This window comes from Artemia sp. Qi Xiang Cuo, chromosome 5, assembly GCF_049724085.1.
Source record: "Artemia sp. Qi Xiang Cuo chromosome 5, ASM4972408v1, whole genome shotgun sequence".
Taxonomy (NCBI): Eukaryota; Metazoa; Arthropoda; class Branchiopoda; order Anostraca; family Artemiidae; genus Artemia; species Artemia sp. Qi Xiang Cuo.
This window is the reverse complement of record NC_142798.1, coordinates 54,717,449-54,735,158: the sequence shown is the minus strand read 5'-3', so window position 1 is coordinate 54,735,158 and position 17,710 is coordinate 54,717,449. Positions and strand designations below refer to the sequence as shown.

Genomic DNA, 17,710 nt, shown 5'->3' with positions numbered 1-17,710 from the left:
CTCAGTGCAAGGGTTGTAAGTTATGCCCTGGGGGCATATAAAGTTTATATAGAAAGTTGTTATAGAAAATTCAAAAAGGGCTCATTTGATTGGAAATTGCCCTTATTAATAGTTGAAAGTGAATGGAGAGTAATTAAACCCCCTCTTACACCCGCCATTTCCCCAAAAACATTCAATCAAAGTTCAGAGATAGTCATTTTGTTCAACGTAGTTGAAATTTCTGGAAATTATGTATTTAAGGATGACAAAAACCCCAGAGCCCCAAGGGCAACAGTTGTAAGTTCTGCCCTGGGGGCATACAAGGTTTTTATAGATAGAGTTGTCGTAAAACTTCAAAAGGGGCTCATTCACTTCAAAATTGAGAGGGCTAGTGCCGTTTGTAATAGTCGAAAGGGATTGGAGGGTAACTAAGCCCCTCTCACGCCCACCATTCCTCCAAACACATCCAATCAAAATTTTCATACAGCCATTTTGTTCAACGTGGTAGAAAGTTCTGGAAATTAGGTCTTTGAGAATGACACCCCCCCCAGCCCAGCACTCAGGGAAAGGGTTTTAGGTTATGCCCTTCGTGCATATGAGCTGTGTAATGAAAATTTTGTCGTAGATACCTTAAGAGGGCTCATTTGACTGGAAATTGAAAGGGCTAGGGTAATTTTTAGTAGTAGAAAGTGATAGGAGAGTGACTACCGCCCCTCTCACCCTCAGCATTTCCCCAAACACATCCAATCAAAATTTTGAGATAGACATATTGTTTAACCTAGTCGAAAGTTCTGGAAATTCGGTCTTAGAGGATGACAACCACCCTAACAGACCTTAGGGTAAGGGTTGTATTTTATCCCTGGGGGCATATAAGGTGTCTATAGAAAGCGTTGTTGTTTCCAAAGGGCTCATTCGATTAGAAATCGAAAGGCCTAGTACCCTTTTTAATAGTCGAAAGTGATTGGAAGGCTTGACATTTTTATAGTAAAGATCGAAGTGGGTATAATGTATTATTTTTTGTTGTTGTTGTTTAGCCCAGGGCACTTCGTATCGAACGAGTTGTCGTGGGAACTTCGAAAGGGGCTCATTCGATTGAAAATAGAAAGGGCTGATGACGTTTTTAATAGTCGAAAGTGATTTGAAGGCAACTAATCCCCCTTTCACTCCCACCGTCCCATGCCAACCCTCCCATTTCTGCTCTTAAAATTTAACAAAATCCAAATAGCGGAAGTGTATCCAAGCTATCAAAGAAAATAAACAGATTTTTTTGCGAATGGTATCAAGTTTTCCATTTCAGGTCAACTAGAGGAGGTATGAAACTAAATTAAACAGTACTATTTGTGTCCAGATTTTGAAATGGGTGTATGTTGTTAAAAATTGATTAAAATTTTTCTCCCGCATACAAATAGCAGGCCAAACTATAAAGTCTTAAAAAACGAAAAGATTTAAAATATTATTTTCTTTTTCCCTGAAAAGACTATGTCAACATAAAACGAACAGAAATTAATAAAAAAAAACTTTTTTCACAAAATAAGTTTTTTAAATCAAAGTAAAGAACTCCATTAAACAAAAAATGAGCAAAAATAAAATCAAAAAATCTACCAAGAGTGAAACTACCACAAATCAGCATCGATAACTAAATGAAACCCAAAACGAACAGAAATTACAATAATTAACTGAGTCAAACTCAAAACGAGCAGAACCTAACATAAGTTGGGTGCAAAACCCCTATGCCTTCCAAAGGCCAGAACAAAATTTTCACTTTAATGAAAAAATACAAATGAATGTGCATTGTCAGTTTAATATACATATACTGATATTTAGTAATCAAAATGTTAATATTATTTGATTTATTAAAGTTATAAAAGTAAAAACATTTATATTTTTTAAAAAATATAACGCCCACTCTCCCATTTGCCTTTATGTTTAAAAACTAAATTTTGCCTTAAGATTAAATCAAAATGCTATGTGTTAATGCTAATTCCCAATAAGGCATCTCAGCAGTATTCGAAGAACGACTGAGGGTATTATGTTCAAACTTTCGGGGCTACTTCTGCTCTTAAAATTTAACCAAGTCAAAATAGCGTAAATGTAACCAAGCTATCGAAGAAAGTAAGAAAATTTTTCTGCCCCTCCTTATCAGTTTGGGTACCAGCGAGGCTTAGTTAGAGAGCACACTCTCTTTCTTCCAATAAATGGGCTGCAGGATATTGACGAAAGAGGTGATTTCTTAATTTTGTGCGCACTCGATGTGGCAACAGTCTTTGACTCTTTTATATTTTTGCAGGTTTTTCTTTAGGCCCATTTTAAAGGTACTGATGCTGCGATAATTACTTGTTTAAGATACATGCATAGAAATCTGAAGGCTGGAATTAAAGGAGGTAGTAAACTATTTCTGATTCAGAAAGGTGTACGCCAAGGAGCTCTGACTTCTACAGTTTTGTTTAATAATTGTGTTACGCGTGCTCAGGATAAGTCGAACTGTACATTTATCTTCAAAGGAGTTGATCTTTCGTTAGTTACGTTTACGGATGACTTATTGAACCTTTTCTACACTTTCCAAGGATGCCCTTCAACTTTTGAGCTTCTCCAAGATGAGTACGAACACATTGGTTTGAGCTTCAATATTGATAAAACAGTTGTTCTACCATTCAACTATAAAGGGAATAAAAATTCAATAAGTCTATCCGGCTCTGAGGCTCCTTTAGCTAGCAGCCTTACCTACCTGGGCATGCCTATTGGACCAAACCTGAAAGAAACTGTGAAATGGCAATGAAAAAGTATGCTAGTAAGATCCGGGCTACGTATGCCTCCCTGGCTTCAAACATGTCGTATATGAGTAGAGATCACCGTTCTCAGTTATATAATACCTAACAGTTACCTAAAAGTATTTAATGGAACTTCCAACTTGGACAAGTAACTCTTTTCTGCAAAGTAAGTGTCAATTGGTAAATCCAGCTGGGGTTATTGAGAAGCGTATTTGTGATTTCTCTACGGAATGCAAGAAGTATTCATATCTTTGATCAATTCTGTTTATTCCTTGTTTGTAGTTGTGTTTGTTTTTATTTCTGTTTTTTTTTCTTGATTTTAATATGTCTTTTTCTGGCTCGGCCCAGCTTTTTGTGATTTGTTAAAAATAAAATTATTATGAGTATAGAGCAGTTTGACAAAAATTACTGTTAGTGTGAACTCTTTAAACCAGTTTCTAGCACTTTGAATTTTTTGCTTTTTAAATACAAGAGTGACACTTAAATTTAGAAAATTGCCTAGTCATTCATGATATTTGGGTTTCTTTATCGATAGATGTGAAAAGGATGTGGCACGGGCATAAAGCTTTGACAGAAGGCACTAAACCTAGGTCTCAGACACCGAAGTCTGAAGTCTGTACAGAAGATGAGGCAGAATGAAAGTTAAGAAAATATAAAAAGAAACGAACTTCCATTCCCAGTTAATTTTTCAATCTGCTTAACTTTTAATATTTAATTTTGCTGTTTTTAACGTACAAACTTTTATTATTTGAAATGACTTTTTCCCGTACCTTCAACATAACATTTGAACTTGAGGCAATTACGCCGATTGTCTGGTCAGTGTCGTATATCTCGATATGCTAAGGATTTATAACCATGAGAAGTAGGCTTTTGCCTTTTCATTTTAACAGATGTCGAAAAAAAGAAGACATATTTCAATAAAAGTTCCTATTCATATTTAGCTTCTTGTTTTCTTTTTACAGATATGGCAAAGTAGCTATCAGCAGACGAAGTTTCAATTTTAATCGCGAGGAAAAACTTACTACACATGCTATAGACTATAGAAGCAGGCGGAATGTTCGAGTCCCGATACAACAATTATAATTATTTAGGTAAATCTGAGATTAAGTGAGAACCAAGCATGAAGTGGTAGCAGACAACGTTTTACCCTCTCAGCCCCAGTGATTTAAAGCTTTCGTCTCGGTAGTAGGCTCCATAGAAGAATAAACCATAATGAAGACTCTCGGGAACCATTGACAGCGCATAGGACATCAAATCGACGTTTCAGTCATTAGGACCTATTTTTACAGGGACAAGTAGCATGCCTATCGCCCAACCTTACAGCAGCGGAAAATCGATCCCTGGTCCCCGTATTGCCAAGCCGAACATGGCAAACCATTGTGCAATCCTTCCTACAAATTTCCCGCCGAAATTAATTATTGGCAGCATAAATGTGGATAGTTTTAATTTATAAAGCTATTTTATATTTTTGTGGAATTTCTCATATATTTTCCTTATATGATGAGTCTTTCAGACGCACTTTCTTAGCTAACTTCATTATCTATACCATTATCCAAATAACGACGATATGTAGATTCAATGATGCAATATTTATTTAAATCAAGCAGAACCAAAAAAGCAATAATAAGATAAAATCTACAGAACATCATTGAATACGTAAGCCAAAATTCCCTTCCAACTAATTCAGCCAAAAGACATTGAGGCTAAACTAGCGGCGGTAAAAACCGCAAAACAACAACACTGCTGTATAATCCACTTTAACAGCCTTATCGTCTCCGAAGAAAACAAAATTGTGATTCTTTTTTTTCTTTTTCTATATATACTTTCAATTAAAATGATAATTATCTTTTTTCTTTCATAATTTGAATTCTATCGCTTATCTTACTAGAGAAAGGTCGAAAAAAACCACAATAACAATACTTCCAGATAATGTAAAAGTTGTCAAGGAGACAGCCTTCACACAAATAAACACACTTGCAGACGACAAGATCGACACACTTGATCAGCACATTATGCACTCAAGAAAGATACGCATAACGTGCAATAATTTCCTTCAAACGAAGCAAAAAGCTCGTAGGAAAAAAAGACAGCATAGAAGAAAAAAGAAATCGAACATTAGAAGAGGAGCACTGACTGATGCGACGCATACTTTCAACAGCTACTGACTCCATTTATTCCACCCCTGAAAAAGAAAAATAAATTAGAATTTCCTGAAAATCTGTAGAAATTTTGCTTAAAAATTCTGCATAAAAATTGCAGAGAAGATGAAATCAATTATCAAGGCAGTAGAAGCTTGGGTAGGGGACATGGGGTTTAAGTTGTAAACTTGAATTAAGTTAAGAATATGACTTGTTTTCTCAATTCAAATTGTGAGCCTAATCTGTATCTTTTCTTTTACAGGAATCATTTATATTGGTTGGAATAAAATTTTCTTAAAATTTTAAAGCTACTCCCTCCCACTAAACGAATTCTAACTACGATTCTGCTAAGGGCTTAAACTCGACATCGCAAATTAAGCCGCCCCACAATGCATTTTGTATACACGGAACGCGTTGTGACTTGGAATAGGTGTATTGCCATCGACAACATAAATGACATCTCACAAAAAAAAACCCAACTTATGGTAAATGAACATTTTAATAATCACTGACATCTGTTTGGTTAGAGTATCCCAAAAGGCACTTTCGAACCTGCTGTGTAAACCTCAAATCTACAACCTTACTCCCGCCATTTACTTGTGCCATTTAAACATTTGCCTCTGAATTACTTGGACTATCTGTCTTGGCTTTTTCTACAGTTAGCCATGTCTTGATTCCTACAGCAAAATACTTGATTTTCTATTCAAAATCTACGATTGATTTTCAGTTTATCATTTAGAAAAAAGCACACTGGATCACTGGTCTAATCTGTTTGCCAGTATCGCTTTTGGCTATCACAACACTAAGAGGTTTCAGGCTTCTGTAAATCTCTTCTTGTCAATTACATAAATAAATAAAGATCGGAGCTGTTGATATCAAATTATTTCAGAGTAGAACGCTAAAGACTTCTTTTTAAGAACCAGCTATTCATCAGTAACAGTATAAAAAAAAAAACTTATTTCTTTTATTTGCTCTTCTGTAAACTATGTCAAGTACTGTGACAGCTTTTGAATCACTGCAGGAATCGTTTATCAAACAGTATGTTCGACTGACTCCACAACTGCCCTTCTATGAATAAAAGAGATACTGCAGGGGATATGGAGAAACCTAAATAATAGCTTACAAAAAATAAGATAAATTAACTAGATAAAACTTTTTGCTTTAGGAAATGGCATGCGTCTGAATTCCATTTATATATATATATATATATATATATATATATATATATATATATATATATTACATAGTATGCCACCAGGCATGTGCGCTGTTTTGTGACATTTATTTATGTACGTGTTATAAATAAAAAATATTCTACTCTACTCTACTCTATTCGATAGGCTTGTATATGCTAGATTATAAAATTATGGATTAGCATAATTATCGTCATTAATTACTTTTAAGTCATGAAATGCCAATCGGGCACCTTTCAATTGAATTAAGAAATTCTGCCGTGAATTAAATTCCTCCTTCCTGTGTATCCTTTACATAATCAGACACTGTAAGATTTGTATTCTCTTGTGATTCATTGTAATTCTCGCTGTTGCTTCTGTTCCAACCAGAGAAAATCTCAGGGTGCTAATGTTTAAAACAAAAAAATAAATATAGTCGTATCCATATATATATATATATATATATATATATATATATATATATATATATATATATATATATATATATATATATATAGAATACTTATTTATTTCCCTAAAAATCCCGGAGCATAAAAGGTAAGTAAATAAAATTGTGAAACGCTTGAACAAATAAAACAAATTAACGCTTTATGGAGAAAGAAAAACACACACACACACAAAGGCATAGAAAAATAATTAAATAGAATGTGTTAAAGATGACGAAAGATACAAGTAAATAGAATTTCAAACGTGTTAAGTTATAAAAAAGGTTAAAAAAATGGATAGAGATAATATTTACAGACTTATAGCTAAAGTATCCGTTTTAGTCTTATCCAGCGAATTGTTAATTTTGAATTCCGACACAATTCAGTATACTAAAGCAAATTGAAACGCAAGTAAAAATTTATATTATTTAAAATAACTAATGCGAATTGATGCAAATTTGCATTCCGCAAATAAAATACAAAAATTATCTATATGAAAATTTCTGACTTGGGAGATGGCACAGGTTAAATTTTAATTTAATGTCAAAAAGAATTCTGCAATGTACAATTTATTTGGGCCAAAAAAGGAAGGTATTGAAAAATCTAAGGCCGACAAAATCCCATTTCGTTCTCCCAAAGCGCCAAATTTCTGCTTTTCATAGCCATTTTAAAGCATTTTAATTTAAATAGCACAATTTTCGAAACAGCATCTTCCGAAATGAATTATTTCCAACCTTCTTTGAGTTCAATGCAAAATTTGTTTTGAGATTTATAAAATGGATGAAGGACAGTAGGACAAAATATAAAGACTTAAGCCTAAAAGAACAGAAACATGGCTTAGCAGTATGATCAAACTGAATTTCAAAATGATTTATCGCGAATAAAATTTAAAGGAAAATCGAGACAGATGTTACTGAAAACGAATTGAAATTATTATGGCGGAGTGGCAATGTCGCCCACATATAGCAACAAAGTCAAATTGGGAATTGGCAAAGTAAAAGATCTGGTCTTGTCTCTTTACTACTTTCTAAGCGAGTCAAATAGTAATCAGCCTAAAATTCCGCTGTACCAATAGAGTAAGAAGAAGAGGAGGGGGGATGATGGGGGTTAAGAATTTCTATTGCTGTGTAACAGAAAATCATAAAATTTACCACTAAAAGCATATTTTAGTAACCTACTGAAGTGCCAAGCCTGATAATCACCAGAAAAAAAAAAAATATACACGAGTCTAATACTTGTTTATTTGCTGTTTCAAAAACAAGGCATCACCTTGTATCCCCTTTATGTCAAAAATCTTTTCTTACTAACTCTAGGAATACATACCCCCCCCCTGGGACACCTGAATTCTTAAGTTGAATGATAGTTCTAATATACGTCCTGATACGTAATTTTTAGAGGGTTGTTTATACCATCTTATAAACATATAAACATTCTTGGTCTCCCCATTTTATCACAAGAGAATCGAATTCTAGATACTCGTATTACGAGGTGACGAAGAACAAGGAGAGAAAAGAAATCATTACCATCTGTGAATCCTGTACAGACTGCTCCACGGGTCTACGTTGTCCCAAATCCGCTGATGGGTCCGATCCCAGGAACCCGCCAATATTTACCATCTGATTCGGCATAGTACCACCATTTATAAAGCTACCATTTGACTGAGAAGCATGAATACCAAGAACTCCCTAAAGTTAACGAACAATAAATATTAGTGAGTACGTAGCTATAAAAATCTGTCGGGTGTATAAAAAAAAGGCAAAGAACACTGGGGTAATTGTTGGCAAGGAAAGGACCGCTTTCAGTTAAAAATATTGGTCAAAACAGGATTTTTGAGAATCTCGTGGGAATTAATGCCTGTTTAAGAATATATTTAAACTAAATTAAGTACAATATAAAAATACTCAAAAAATTAACTTATACTTTTCAACTCCTTTGCTCCCCAAACAGCCATTAATACAAATTTCCATTAAAAAAAAAAAAAAAAAAAAAAAAAAAAAAAAAAGACAACGAAGAAACGAAGAATCATTGTACTGAAGAGCCATGAAACAAGAAGTTACAGAGAGGGACTTCCACAAAACTGTAAACGCTATAAGAGCAAAGAAATGAGAAGATAAAGAAACAAGAGAGCAATTGAGAAAGTGATAGAAAGGTGAGAGAGAGGGAGAGAGAAAGAGCGAGAGAGAGAGAGAGAGAGAGAGAGAGAGAGAGAGAGAGAGAGAGAGAGAGAGAGAGCGGGGGGGGGGGAAGAGAATCAAATGAAATTCCTAGACACTTTGAAAATGTAATCAAAATTAACTACAGACCACTGGACCTGAAGACCCCCCCCCCACCCCGCAATATCTATGGTAGATATGCACTGTCCTAAAAAAGGAATCTTATTCAGTCACTCTCCACTTTCACCAGGAACAATCTACAGAATAAAGAGACATAAGAGGTTGGGTGGGAGTAAGGAACTTGCAATCTCATCCAGAGTAATTTAGGAGTTCACAAATGACCTTCTGTGCTCATTAAAAAAAGAAAAGATCTAAGCTCATTCAAACGTTGCATTTAACTGCTCATTGACTTTTATAAATTTCGGCTACAGAGTAGATAAAAAGAGAGAAACAAAATAAATTACCTGAAATAAGTCGAGGGACTGTTGTTCAATGGTAGCATCAATGGGGCGCAGCAGGTTGGCATTTGTCATGGCTGGTGGTGGCTGCTTGAGAAAGTTCATCATATCCTCTTGTCCCGTCAAATTAAGGCCAGTTGTAACGTTGTTCAGCCATTCAGCAGGAACTTGCTGCATCACATCATTTGAGGGACCCCATAGAGGGATCTCTTGTGGCAAGGGTATACTATAAGGTAGCATCGGATTCCGAATCTTATTCCTTTCAGTTCCAATAGGTCTTTGAATTACTTTACTTCTATCTCGTTCTTCACCAATAGGCTTTGGCTGATGGCTGCTACCTTCCTGTGCCGTACTAAACTCAGATCCACTTACTTCTGAAGGTGTTGGCTGGCTTTGGAACTGCCCTCTTAATGGACCAATACCGGGAAATCCCCGCTGTATGTCAACAGGATAAGGAGTTCCAATAGGGGGTGGGACATAGTCAACATTGTTGATAAACGATTGAGCTTGTGCGACCCCTGGAATAGGTCCAGAACTTATAGTAAGCAAATCGTTACTGCCCATATTAGTTGGAAAAACTGGTACTGTATTGTTCTGATTAAAGCTCATTCGAGCACCAAACATAGGTGGGTTTGGAAAGCCTTGTTGATTCATATTCCGTGGAGGAAAATCAGGAGCATTAGGATTAAGCTTAGACTGAATTGGTGGCACACTGCTGAAATGTGAAGACTGCGGAACTCCAAACCTTGGACCAGAGCCTGGCGCAAGATTAAAATTGGGAGGTCGCATTGAACGGGATCCAGGAAATGGGTAATCTAGACCATTCTCTATGACAGCTCGTGTGGGACCACCAGGAGCAAGTAATGATACTTGGCTGTGCAAACTAGGTGAATGTCGTCCATGTCTATTGCTACCAATAGGCAATGGTTGGGTGACGGTCGAAAATTCTGACACCGGAGTAGCAGATCTTTTGGCAGGTGGTGTCAAAGGTCTCGATAGCTTCATAGAGCTAGGGGGTCGAGCCAGGCCAGAACTAGGGACAGGAGTACCAGGTGCACTTGATGTGAGTGACGTTGGAATATCAATACTAGCTGGTCTAGCAATTGACAAAGGGTAATCATTAGGCGTTGCTGATCTAAAATTACCACGATAGCCAGGGGCTTTAGATATATCACCCTCTGGCGGAGCCTCAACAATACCAGAACCAAGTATTCCAGCCGACTTCAATGCATTAGCTGGCAAGCCAGTAGCAGCTGCTGCAGCAAAATTTTTCGTTTTTGAATTCATTTGTTGTTCTTTCCCCCATACAGTCTGCTGAGCTACTTTACTAAAAATATTGTCAAAAGGGGAATATCCTGGATTTTGTTCCGACTGAGGCTCAAGCTTCTGTGTTAGAGCAGACTTTGGAGGATATATTGGCGCAGACGAACCTCTCTTTGCTTGCTGGGAAGATAGCTCAATCTTAGAAATACTTGGTGTGATAATAGTCGTTACAATAGTATCAGTTGGTTCCGTTTCACTCAGATTTCTAGATAATGTTGTTTTACAGTCGATTGCCGAAGTGAGAGAAACAGCTGATTTCACACCAGCTTTACCAATCTCAGGTGGGAAAAGCTGCCGAGCAATGGCGGATTTTGGGATCACCGGCACTGAGACTGGCACTGAAGCAGATGAAATTCTAGGAGCCGCAGCAACAGAAGTAGATGTAGTAGCTCCAAGGGAAGTAGCAACTTTAGCCTGTGAGGAAGATGGAATTGGGGTATTCACACTTCTCTTTGGTGAAACGGGATTTGTATTCGTCCATATCATGCTGGAATTGGCTGTTGTTGATTTAACAGTAGATGTTGATAGGGTACCAATGATTGTATTTGATCTTGAGACTTTGGCTGGCACTTTTAATGTGACAGCAGTCGCAGAAGGAACGGTTGTTGGAGGCTTAACATTATTGTTGTTTGTGGTAACGACAGGGCTTATTTTCAAACGACCCATAATTTCACTCAAATCTTTATCCGGCTCTTTGCTCAAAGCAGAAATAAGTTGCTGGGCCACTTTGATCGATTCAGCTGAGCCCCTGCAAAGAAAAAAAATACGATACAAATGAGCCGTACCATTCAGTATTAAAAAATTGACTTTTTAAATTAATTTTAGATTAGGGATTGATACGAGAGTGAATCATGGAATAGTATTTGAATGTACGGTGATTGAATTGCAATCTATGAATTTTAAATGTTTTATGATTGTTACATATAGACTCCCCCCCCCCCCATCGTGTAATATTTATGAGTTTGGCAACTTTTAGATGAGTAATTGGATAAGTTACCAGTTTCTAATAAACCTTGCTTTATTTCTCATGATTTTAATTTCGGATTTCAGAACAATAAATGGTATCGGTATTTTCTCTTCTAAACATACCGAGGTCAGGGCATTTTTTAGTGTTTAAAAAAAAAAGGTTTCAGTCTTATTAATGCACTGAAGTTAAAAAGAGCTTGAAAACAAAAAATTTTATTTTTTAGATGCTAATGACATGAATATGAATGATAATTTTACAATTGTATTCAATGGTTAAGAATATGATAGTTGCTTGTAGTCAAGCTAAGAAGAAAAAGAATTATTATGATGGGCCGAAGAAACCATGGACTACGAAGAGTGTTATCGTTTCGTGGGCCAAGACGTGTATTGTATTAAAAAGTCAGTGTAGAATAATGATATTAGTGATATAAATGTTTAAAAAGCACAGAGTAATAAGTTGAACGTGTACTACAAAAAACTAAGTTAAAATCTCTAAGCGATCGTTTTGAAAAGCAGAAGGTAACCCTGGTAAAACTTGAAATGTTATAAAATCTGTAATTAAGCCAAATAATCCTGATGATGTTTTTAATTTGGCCAATTATGAAAAATCAACCCGCTGAAAGCACATGTGACCACTTTTCTAGTATAGGAGACTGGTTAGATTCGTCAGTTGCACAACATACTAGTGATGTATAAATGAATTTAAGACCGGTTACTAGACTGAATGATGCGGAAAAGAACACGCAAAATAGCGCTGCGGGGTCTGATTTTATGTCAGAAAGAATGTGTAAGGCCTGTGATAGAGCACCAAATTCTGTATCTGACTAATAAAAGTTCCAAAATGGTGCATATACAAAATGTCTTAAAAATTCTACAGTAATCCCTTCATTTAAAGGAGGAGATAAGAATAATGTCAATGATTATAGGCCAATCTCTCTCCTTTCTGTTATATCTAGGTTATTAGAGAAACTTATATAAAAATTCGTTTTTGGAGAATAGATCGTTTTTAACCCTAATCAATTTAATTTTCGTAAAGAGATGTCAACGGAATAGGCAGTTTTATTGTTGATCGCGTTTGTAAATAATGCTCTAGACCTGAGTTTTGGAGTGGCATCAATGTTTTTTATACATTGCAAAAGCGTTCGATTCTGTTGAATATGTAATTTCAATACGGAAGTTAGGAAATTGTGGAATTACAGGTGAGGCAGTGAAACCAATTGAATCCTTTTTGAGTGGTGGGACCCACTATGTAGGAATTTCTGATGCTAAATCGAATCAAAGAGTAGCTGAATTTGGTGTGCCCCAGGGTTCAGTTTTAGGTCTACTTTTATTCCCAGTAGGCCTATACATTAATGATTCAAGCTTTTCTGTTATGAATTTGATAGATAAGGCACAGGGCACACGTTTTAATCCTAATTGTAAATTTATTCTTCCCAGTTTTGCGGATGATACCCATCTTAATGTGGCAGCGATGACTTCATCTGATTTAATGGCAACAATTAAAAAGGGTAGGTTATGTGCAGATAAGTGGATGATAGTAAATATAACCGTGGGTTACTGATATACAAAAAGATAATTCGTAACCAAGCATACAAGTCATACGCGTTACCTTGGTGCTATTGTTGATGAATGCCTTAGTTTTAAAAATCATACAACTTTTATTAGTAGCAAGATAGCAGGAAATGTTGGAATTATGAGAAAGTTAAAGACTATTTCCCAGAATCATGTGATGAGATTAATTTATTTTCTTTAGACCAACTGTATTTAGAGTATTGTGTGAGTATGCAGTCTCGCGGGTCTTCAGTTTATTTGAAGCAAATAAGTGTGTTGCAAAATATGGCACTGCGAATGTTGACTGGAGATAGTAAAAGAACATACAGTTAGATATTATCCCTCTGTCAGATCTAAGAAAATCTTACCATGTATTATTCATGTACAAGAATTATTCCTAATTAGTCCCTAAGTATTTATTAAATTTATCTATTTCTGGTGATAGAGTACACCATCATCCTAAAAGATATGCTAATAATGTGAGGACACCTCAAATTCTTAGAACTAGATCTTTATTTCCAATACGTCATTGTGTGCTAAATAATGGAATAATTTGCCTGAATCTTGAAAAAAAAGTCGAAAAATGTGTGTCATTTCCGTAGAGATCCAATAATATTTTGTCTACGGTTGTGTGATTTTTGGTGTATAGTTAAATTGAAATTAATTTGCTCTCAGATCCCCCATACAAAAAGAAATAAATGGTTCGTTTTTTGCTGTCAGAGGGAGGAAGAGGTCTTCGGTGTGTTAGTGAATGGTTGACAGGAAAAATTGTCGCCACCAGGAGTTGGGTGAGTGCGCCATCTTTTCTCTTCCTTTCATGGGTAAATATATGTTTAAGGGGTTGATAAGCTCCGAAAAAGCGAAAGTTTGGAGGGTTAAGGTTTTTTTTTTACGGATAAACCCCGTATTTAACTTAACCTAAAAAATTCTGAGCATTTGGAAATAAGAAGCAATGAGGCCCGATACTAATTTAATAAAACATAAATAAATAAGAATAAAGAAGAAGACAATGGATATTAAGCGTACAAACGAAGTCTTCTGCTGATTCAGTCTCTAAAACAATACACCCAACGCATTTAGACTAAAATGGGACACACAGAAAGTCATCAATTAAACAATAGTAATATTCATTCCACTGTAATTACGCATTTACAACAAGTGGGTAAGTAAAAATACACACATCCAGGTTTCAAGTTTGCTCTAACATATCTAGTTTTCGAGACAAAAAGCTAAACTACTCATGAAAATAAGCAATGTATGAGTTTATATTGACCACCAAGGTGTATTAAATGAATTCAAAAAAGGTTCGAACTCTAGCAACTTATTTCGGGAGAAGATTTCTTTGGACTTGGTTCACTTTAATACTGAACCTCTGTATATATCCCATTATGCATATCAATTGAAACTTTTTGAAGTTCGGACTAGCGCCACTGACAGGTAAGTACTAGCCAGCAGAGCATTCGGAACAAGCTTAAGTTGAGTTTCATCTAAACTTATCAAAATTAAGATCTCAATTAAAGATCTAAATTTCTTTGGAAAGTGTCATTGGCAAAAGTGAGACCTGTACTTCAGCCCAATGCAAAACAAAAATAAAAAGGGGTAGATCAAATAAATAAGTTACATTTTTATATGAACTTTTGTAATTAGTTTTAAGGTCTTGCTGAATATTAATGGCATTTGTTGTTTTTTTTCCTCTGAGACGAACCAGCCATTTTCTTTGGAACACATTTAGCTGTGATGAAACCTTTTAAAAATTAAGAGCCCAAGATTATATAGAAAACTTACTTGATAAGAACACTCCTGTCTCCTTGACTCTTTCCTTGTTTATCGACTTCTATGTGTGCACCTGATACTTCACGGATTGTGTTGATATTACATCCAGCTCTGCCAATAACTCGACTAATTGCTGAATTGGGAACTGACACTTTCTTTGATTTCTCAACGGTAGTGCTCACTGGGATTGTAGCTTGAGGCTGCCCCTTTGGCTTACCAACTGTAGCATTGTCACGTGAGACTGCACGCCTAGTAACCTCTTTCCATCCTTCATCCCTTTTACTTGTACGTTTTGGACTTAGAGTACCACCTGAGAAAAAAAAAAGAATTGGTGTAGGTGCATACAATGACTTCTTTTTTTAAAAATAAGTAAATACATACTCAAGGTGATTTGTCACTATAGAAAATCTTGAGTGTGATTAACATTACAAAGAGTGAATATGAAAAGAACACGCGAAGCATTAGGTTCTAGAAGCATGCTCGTGTGCATACTTGTATATTCATTTTTCAAAAACCTACATGTTTCCTCTATTTTTCTCATATTCATTTTTTTTTTTGCGAAAATATTGACTAAAAAATTCATTATAAGATTTTCTAAAATAGAGATTAAACTTTTTCACCACCCTGTTGAAAGAGGAAACTCAAACTACGCTAAGCTTACAAAGAAAAAGAAATGAGAGAGCGAGAAAGAGAGAGAGAGAGAGAGAGAGAGAGAGAGAGAGAGAGAGAGAGAGAGAGAGAGAGAGAGAGAGAGAGAGAGAGAGAGAGAGAGAGAGAGAGAGAAAGAGAGATAGGGAAAGAAAGAGGGGAAGGAATAGAGTTGAAGGGCAGGGAAAAAGAGAAGAGCCGGGGGGGGGGAGAAAGGGGAAACATAAGAAGGATCCAGTTCGAGGCACACTGAGGCTGCACTTTTCAAATAACTAAACAAGAATCGGACGCAGTTTTAAATAGAAAAACTCATAAAGGTGCATATATCCCGAGCGGGGAGATATAGGGAGGGAGGGGGACCAGAATTTTCTTTCTCCGACGGAGTAAAATGCTTTAAAAAGTTCATTTTTGTGCATGAATATTTACAGATTTTATTCAATGTATTTTTCCCCAGACTTTAATGTGTAGATTCAATTGCTTAATGTGGGTAAGTTTCCTCTAAACGTTTAGAAAAAAAGAAGAAAAAAATGAAAAAAAGGAAATAAAATTGTAGAATTCATCTGTCCGATAGTACGAAGCCAAATCACTTACCGGAAGCCTTAGCGTTAGTCAAACTAAGAGTTTCTTTCAATGAATCTAATACAGTATAGCCATCCAATGAAAATGGCTTTGATATATCTCTTGGTTTTTGCCTGCCAGCTGACTCCATCTTATCAATCATCTCAGCGTCACTGATAACTTTTTTCTTTTTTATCTTCATCGTTGGGGAGTTTTCACCAGAAGATTCCGACAACGACGGCTCTTCAACAACAACAGAAGACTGTACATTGTTGTTGGTTACATTTTTCTTCTTCTTCTTGCTTGATTTTGCTTTTCCGTCACTGGAAGTGCTACCCTGGCTATTTGCATCTATGCCACTATCAACCAGATCTTCAATTTGTCGCTCGTCTGGCTCTACACCTAGTCGCCTTTGTGTCTCCACAATTATCTGAATAAAAATAAGTCATTGTTAAAATATGCCTGCAGAAGCATCCGGGATAAGTGGCTCAAGTTTAAAGATTTAATTTCATTCAATGGTGTCTACCCTTTTGACGTAATAGGATTAATAGAGGCATCCCTTTCCGATAATAATGACACTAGTGATTTTTTACTCCCTGGTTACCAAATAATCCATATGCCCAGGAGATCGGCAAAGTGTTCTGGGGGTATCTCCCTTTACATCCGATCGAATGTAAATTTTACCAGGCTATCAGAGTGCCAATCTATTTTCTCTACACAAATAAATCTCAGATGCATTTATTCAATAATTATTAACAGTTATCAGCCCAAATTCCTATATACTCTCCTTGCTTTATAAACCTCCTCCATTTCCAACCTCATTTTTTGTAATCTGTTCGAGGATTTCTCTAATTTTATTAAACTACCCCATAAAAATGCAATAATTCTTGGGGACTTTAACTGTAACCTACTCAATGTTGGTAAAAATATTGAACCTGACACTTTTTTGAATCAGTAACCGCGAGTAGTCTTCTACTCACAATTTTTTCCCCAGTAGAGTTGATCCTGTGAGATCAACTTCAACATTAATTGATAACATTTTTGTATCTACTTCCCTGGGAAATGACCTGTCCTCAAATATAATATTTTCGGATCTGTCAGACCATTTTCCTATTTACTTGTCACTACCTTTGCAACAACTACCTCTACGCTCTAGAATTAATATCCCAACACCTACTAGAAATTACAGCTCTGCAAATATAACCCATTTTATCGATTGCCTAAGAACCACTGAATGGTCCGATTTTTTAAATTGTCAAAAGGTAAATTCTGCCACAAATGGTTTTGCGCAAAGGCTAAGTGAGATTACCCATTCAACTTTTCCTATTCGTAAACCTAACCGGAAAACTAACCCTATATGCCCCTAGATGTCACATAGCCTCATTGTATCCTCATATCGTAAAAACAAATTATATAAGTTAGCCTGTAAGACCAGTAGTGATATTGACCTATAAAATTATAAAAATTATATAAACTTATACACTAAACTCATCAGTGAAGCGAAGAAAAACTATTATTATACAAAAATTCTCAATTGCAAAGGAAACCTATAGCATTGGCCCTTGGGGTCCCTAAGAATGCCGCAAATGGGCTTCTTCTTTGTATCTGCTTAAGTTGTTTTTATAAGGGAGAACTAACCTGCACCTTTACCATAGGGCTCCTGCGCCCTACACTACAGGGGGAACTAACCTGCACCTTTACCATAAGGCTCCTGCGCCCTACACTACAGGGGGAATTAAACTGCTCCTTTACCCTCTTTTCTTATCAACACGGAATA

At 36.0% G+C, this 17,710-nt stretch overlaps 2 protein-coding genes across 6 annotated transcripts in view; one reads left to right on the top strand and one right to left on the bottom strand.

The window, feature by feature from the left end:
- The first annotated feature begins 2,326 nt into the window (after positions 1–2,326).
- Positions 2,327–2,755, top strand: LOC148952280 (uncharacterized). The gene has a single exon (XM_089089167.1). The coding sequence runs from the start codon at positions 2,327–2,329 to the stop codon at positions 2,753–2,755; it is 429 nt and encodes a 142-aa protein (XP_088945293.1).
- Positions 2,756–4,322: 1,567 nt separating this feature from the next.
- Positions 4,323–17,710, bottom strand: part of mask (multiple ankyrin repeats single KH domain) — a 97,151-nt gene continuing 83,763 nt past the window's right edge. For all 5 annotated transcript variants that reach the window (XM_089089724.1, XM_089089726.1, XM_089089727.1 and 2 more), the window contains 5 exons: positions 15,967–16,363; positions 14,740–15,037; positions 9,121–11,185; positions 8,027–8,188; positions 4,323–4,929 (listed from right to left, as the gene is read on the bottom strand). In XM_089089724.1, coding sequence (XP_088945850.1) covers positions 4,906–4,929; positions 8,027–8,188; positions 9,121–11,185; positions 14,740–15,037; positions 15,967–16,363 — 2,946 coding nt within the window. In that variant the 3' untranslated portion in view covers positions 4,323–4,905. The remainder of the gene's footprint in view (positions 4,930–8,026; positions 8,189–9,120; positions 11,186–14,739; positions 15,038–15,966; positions 16,364–17,710) is intronic.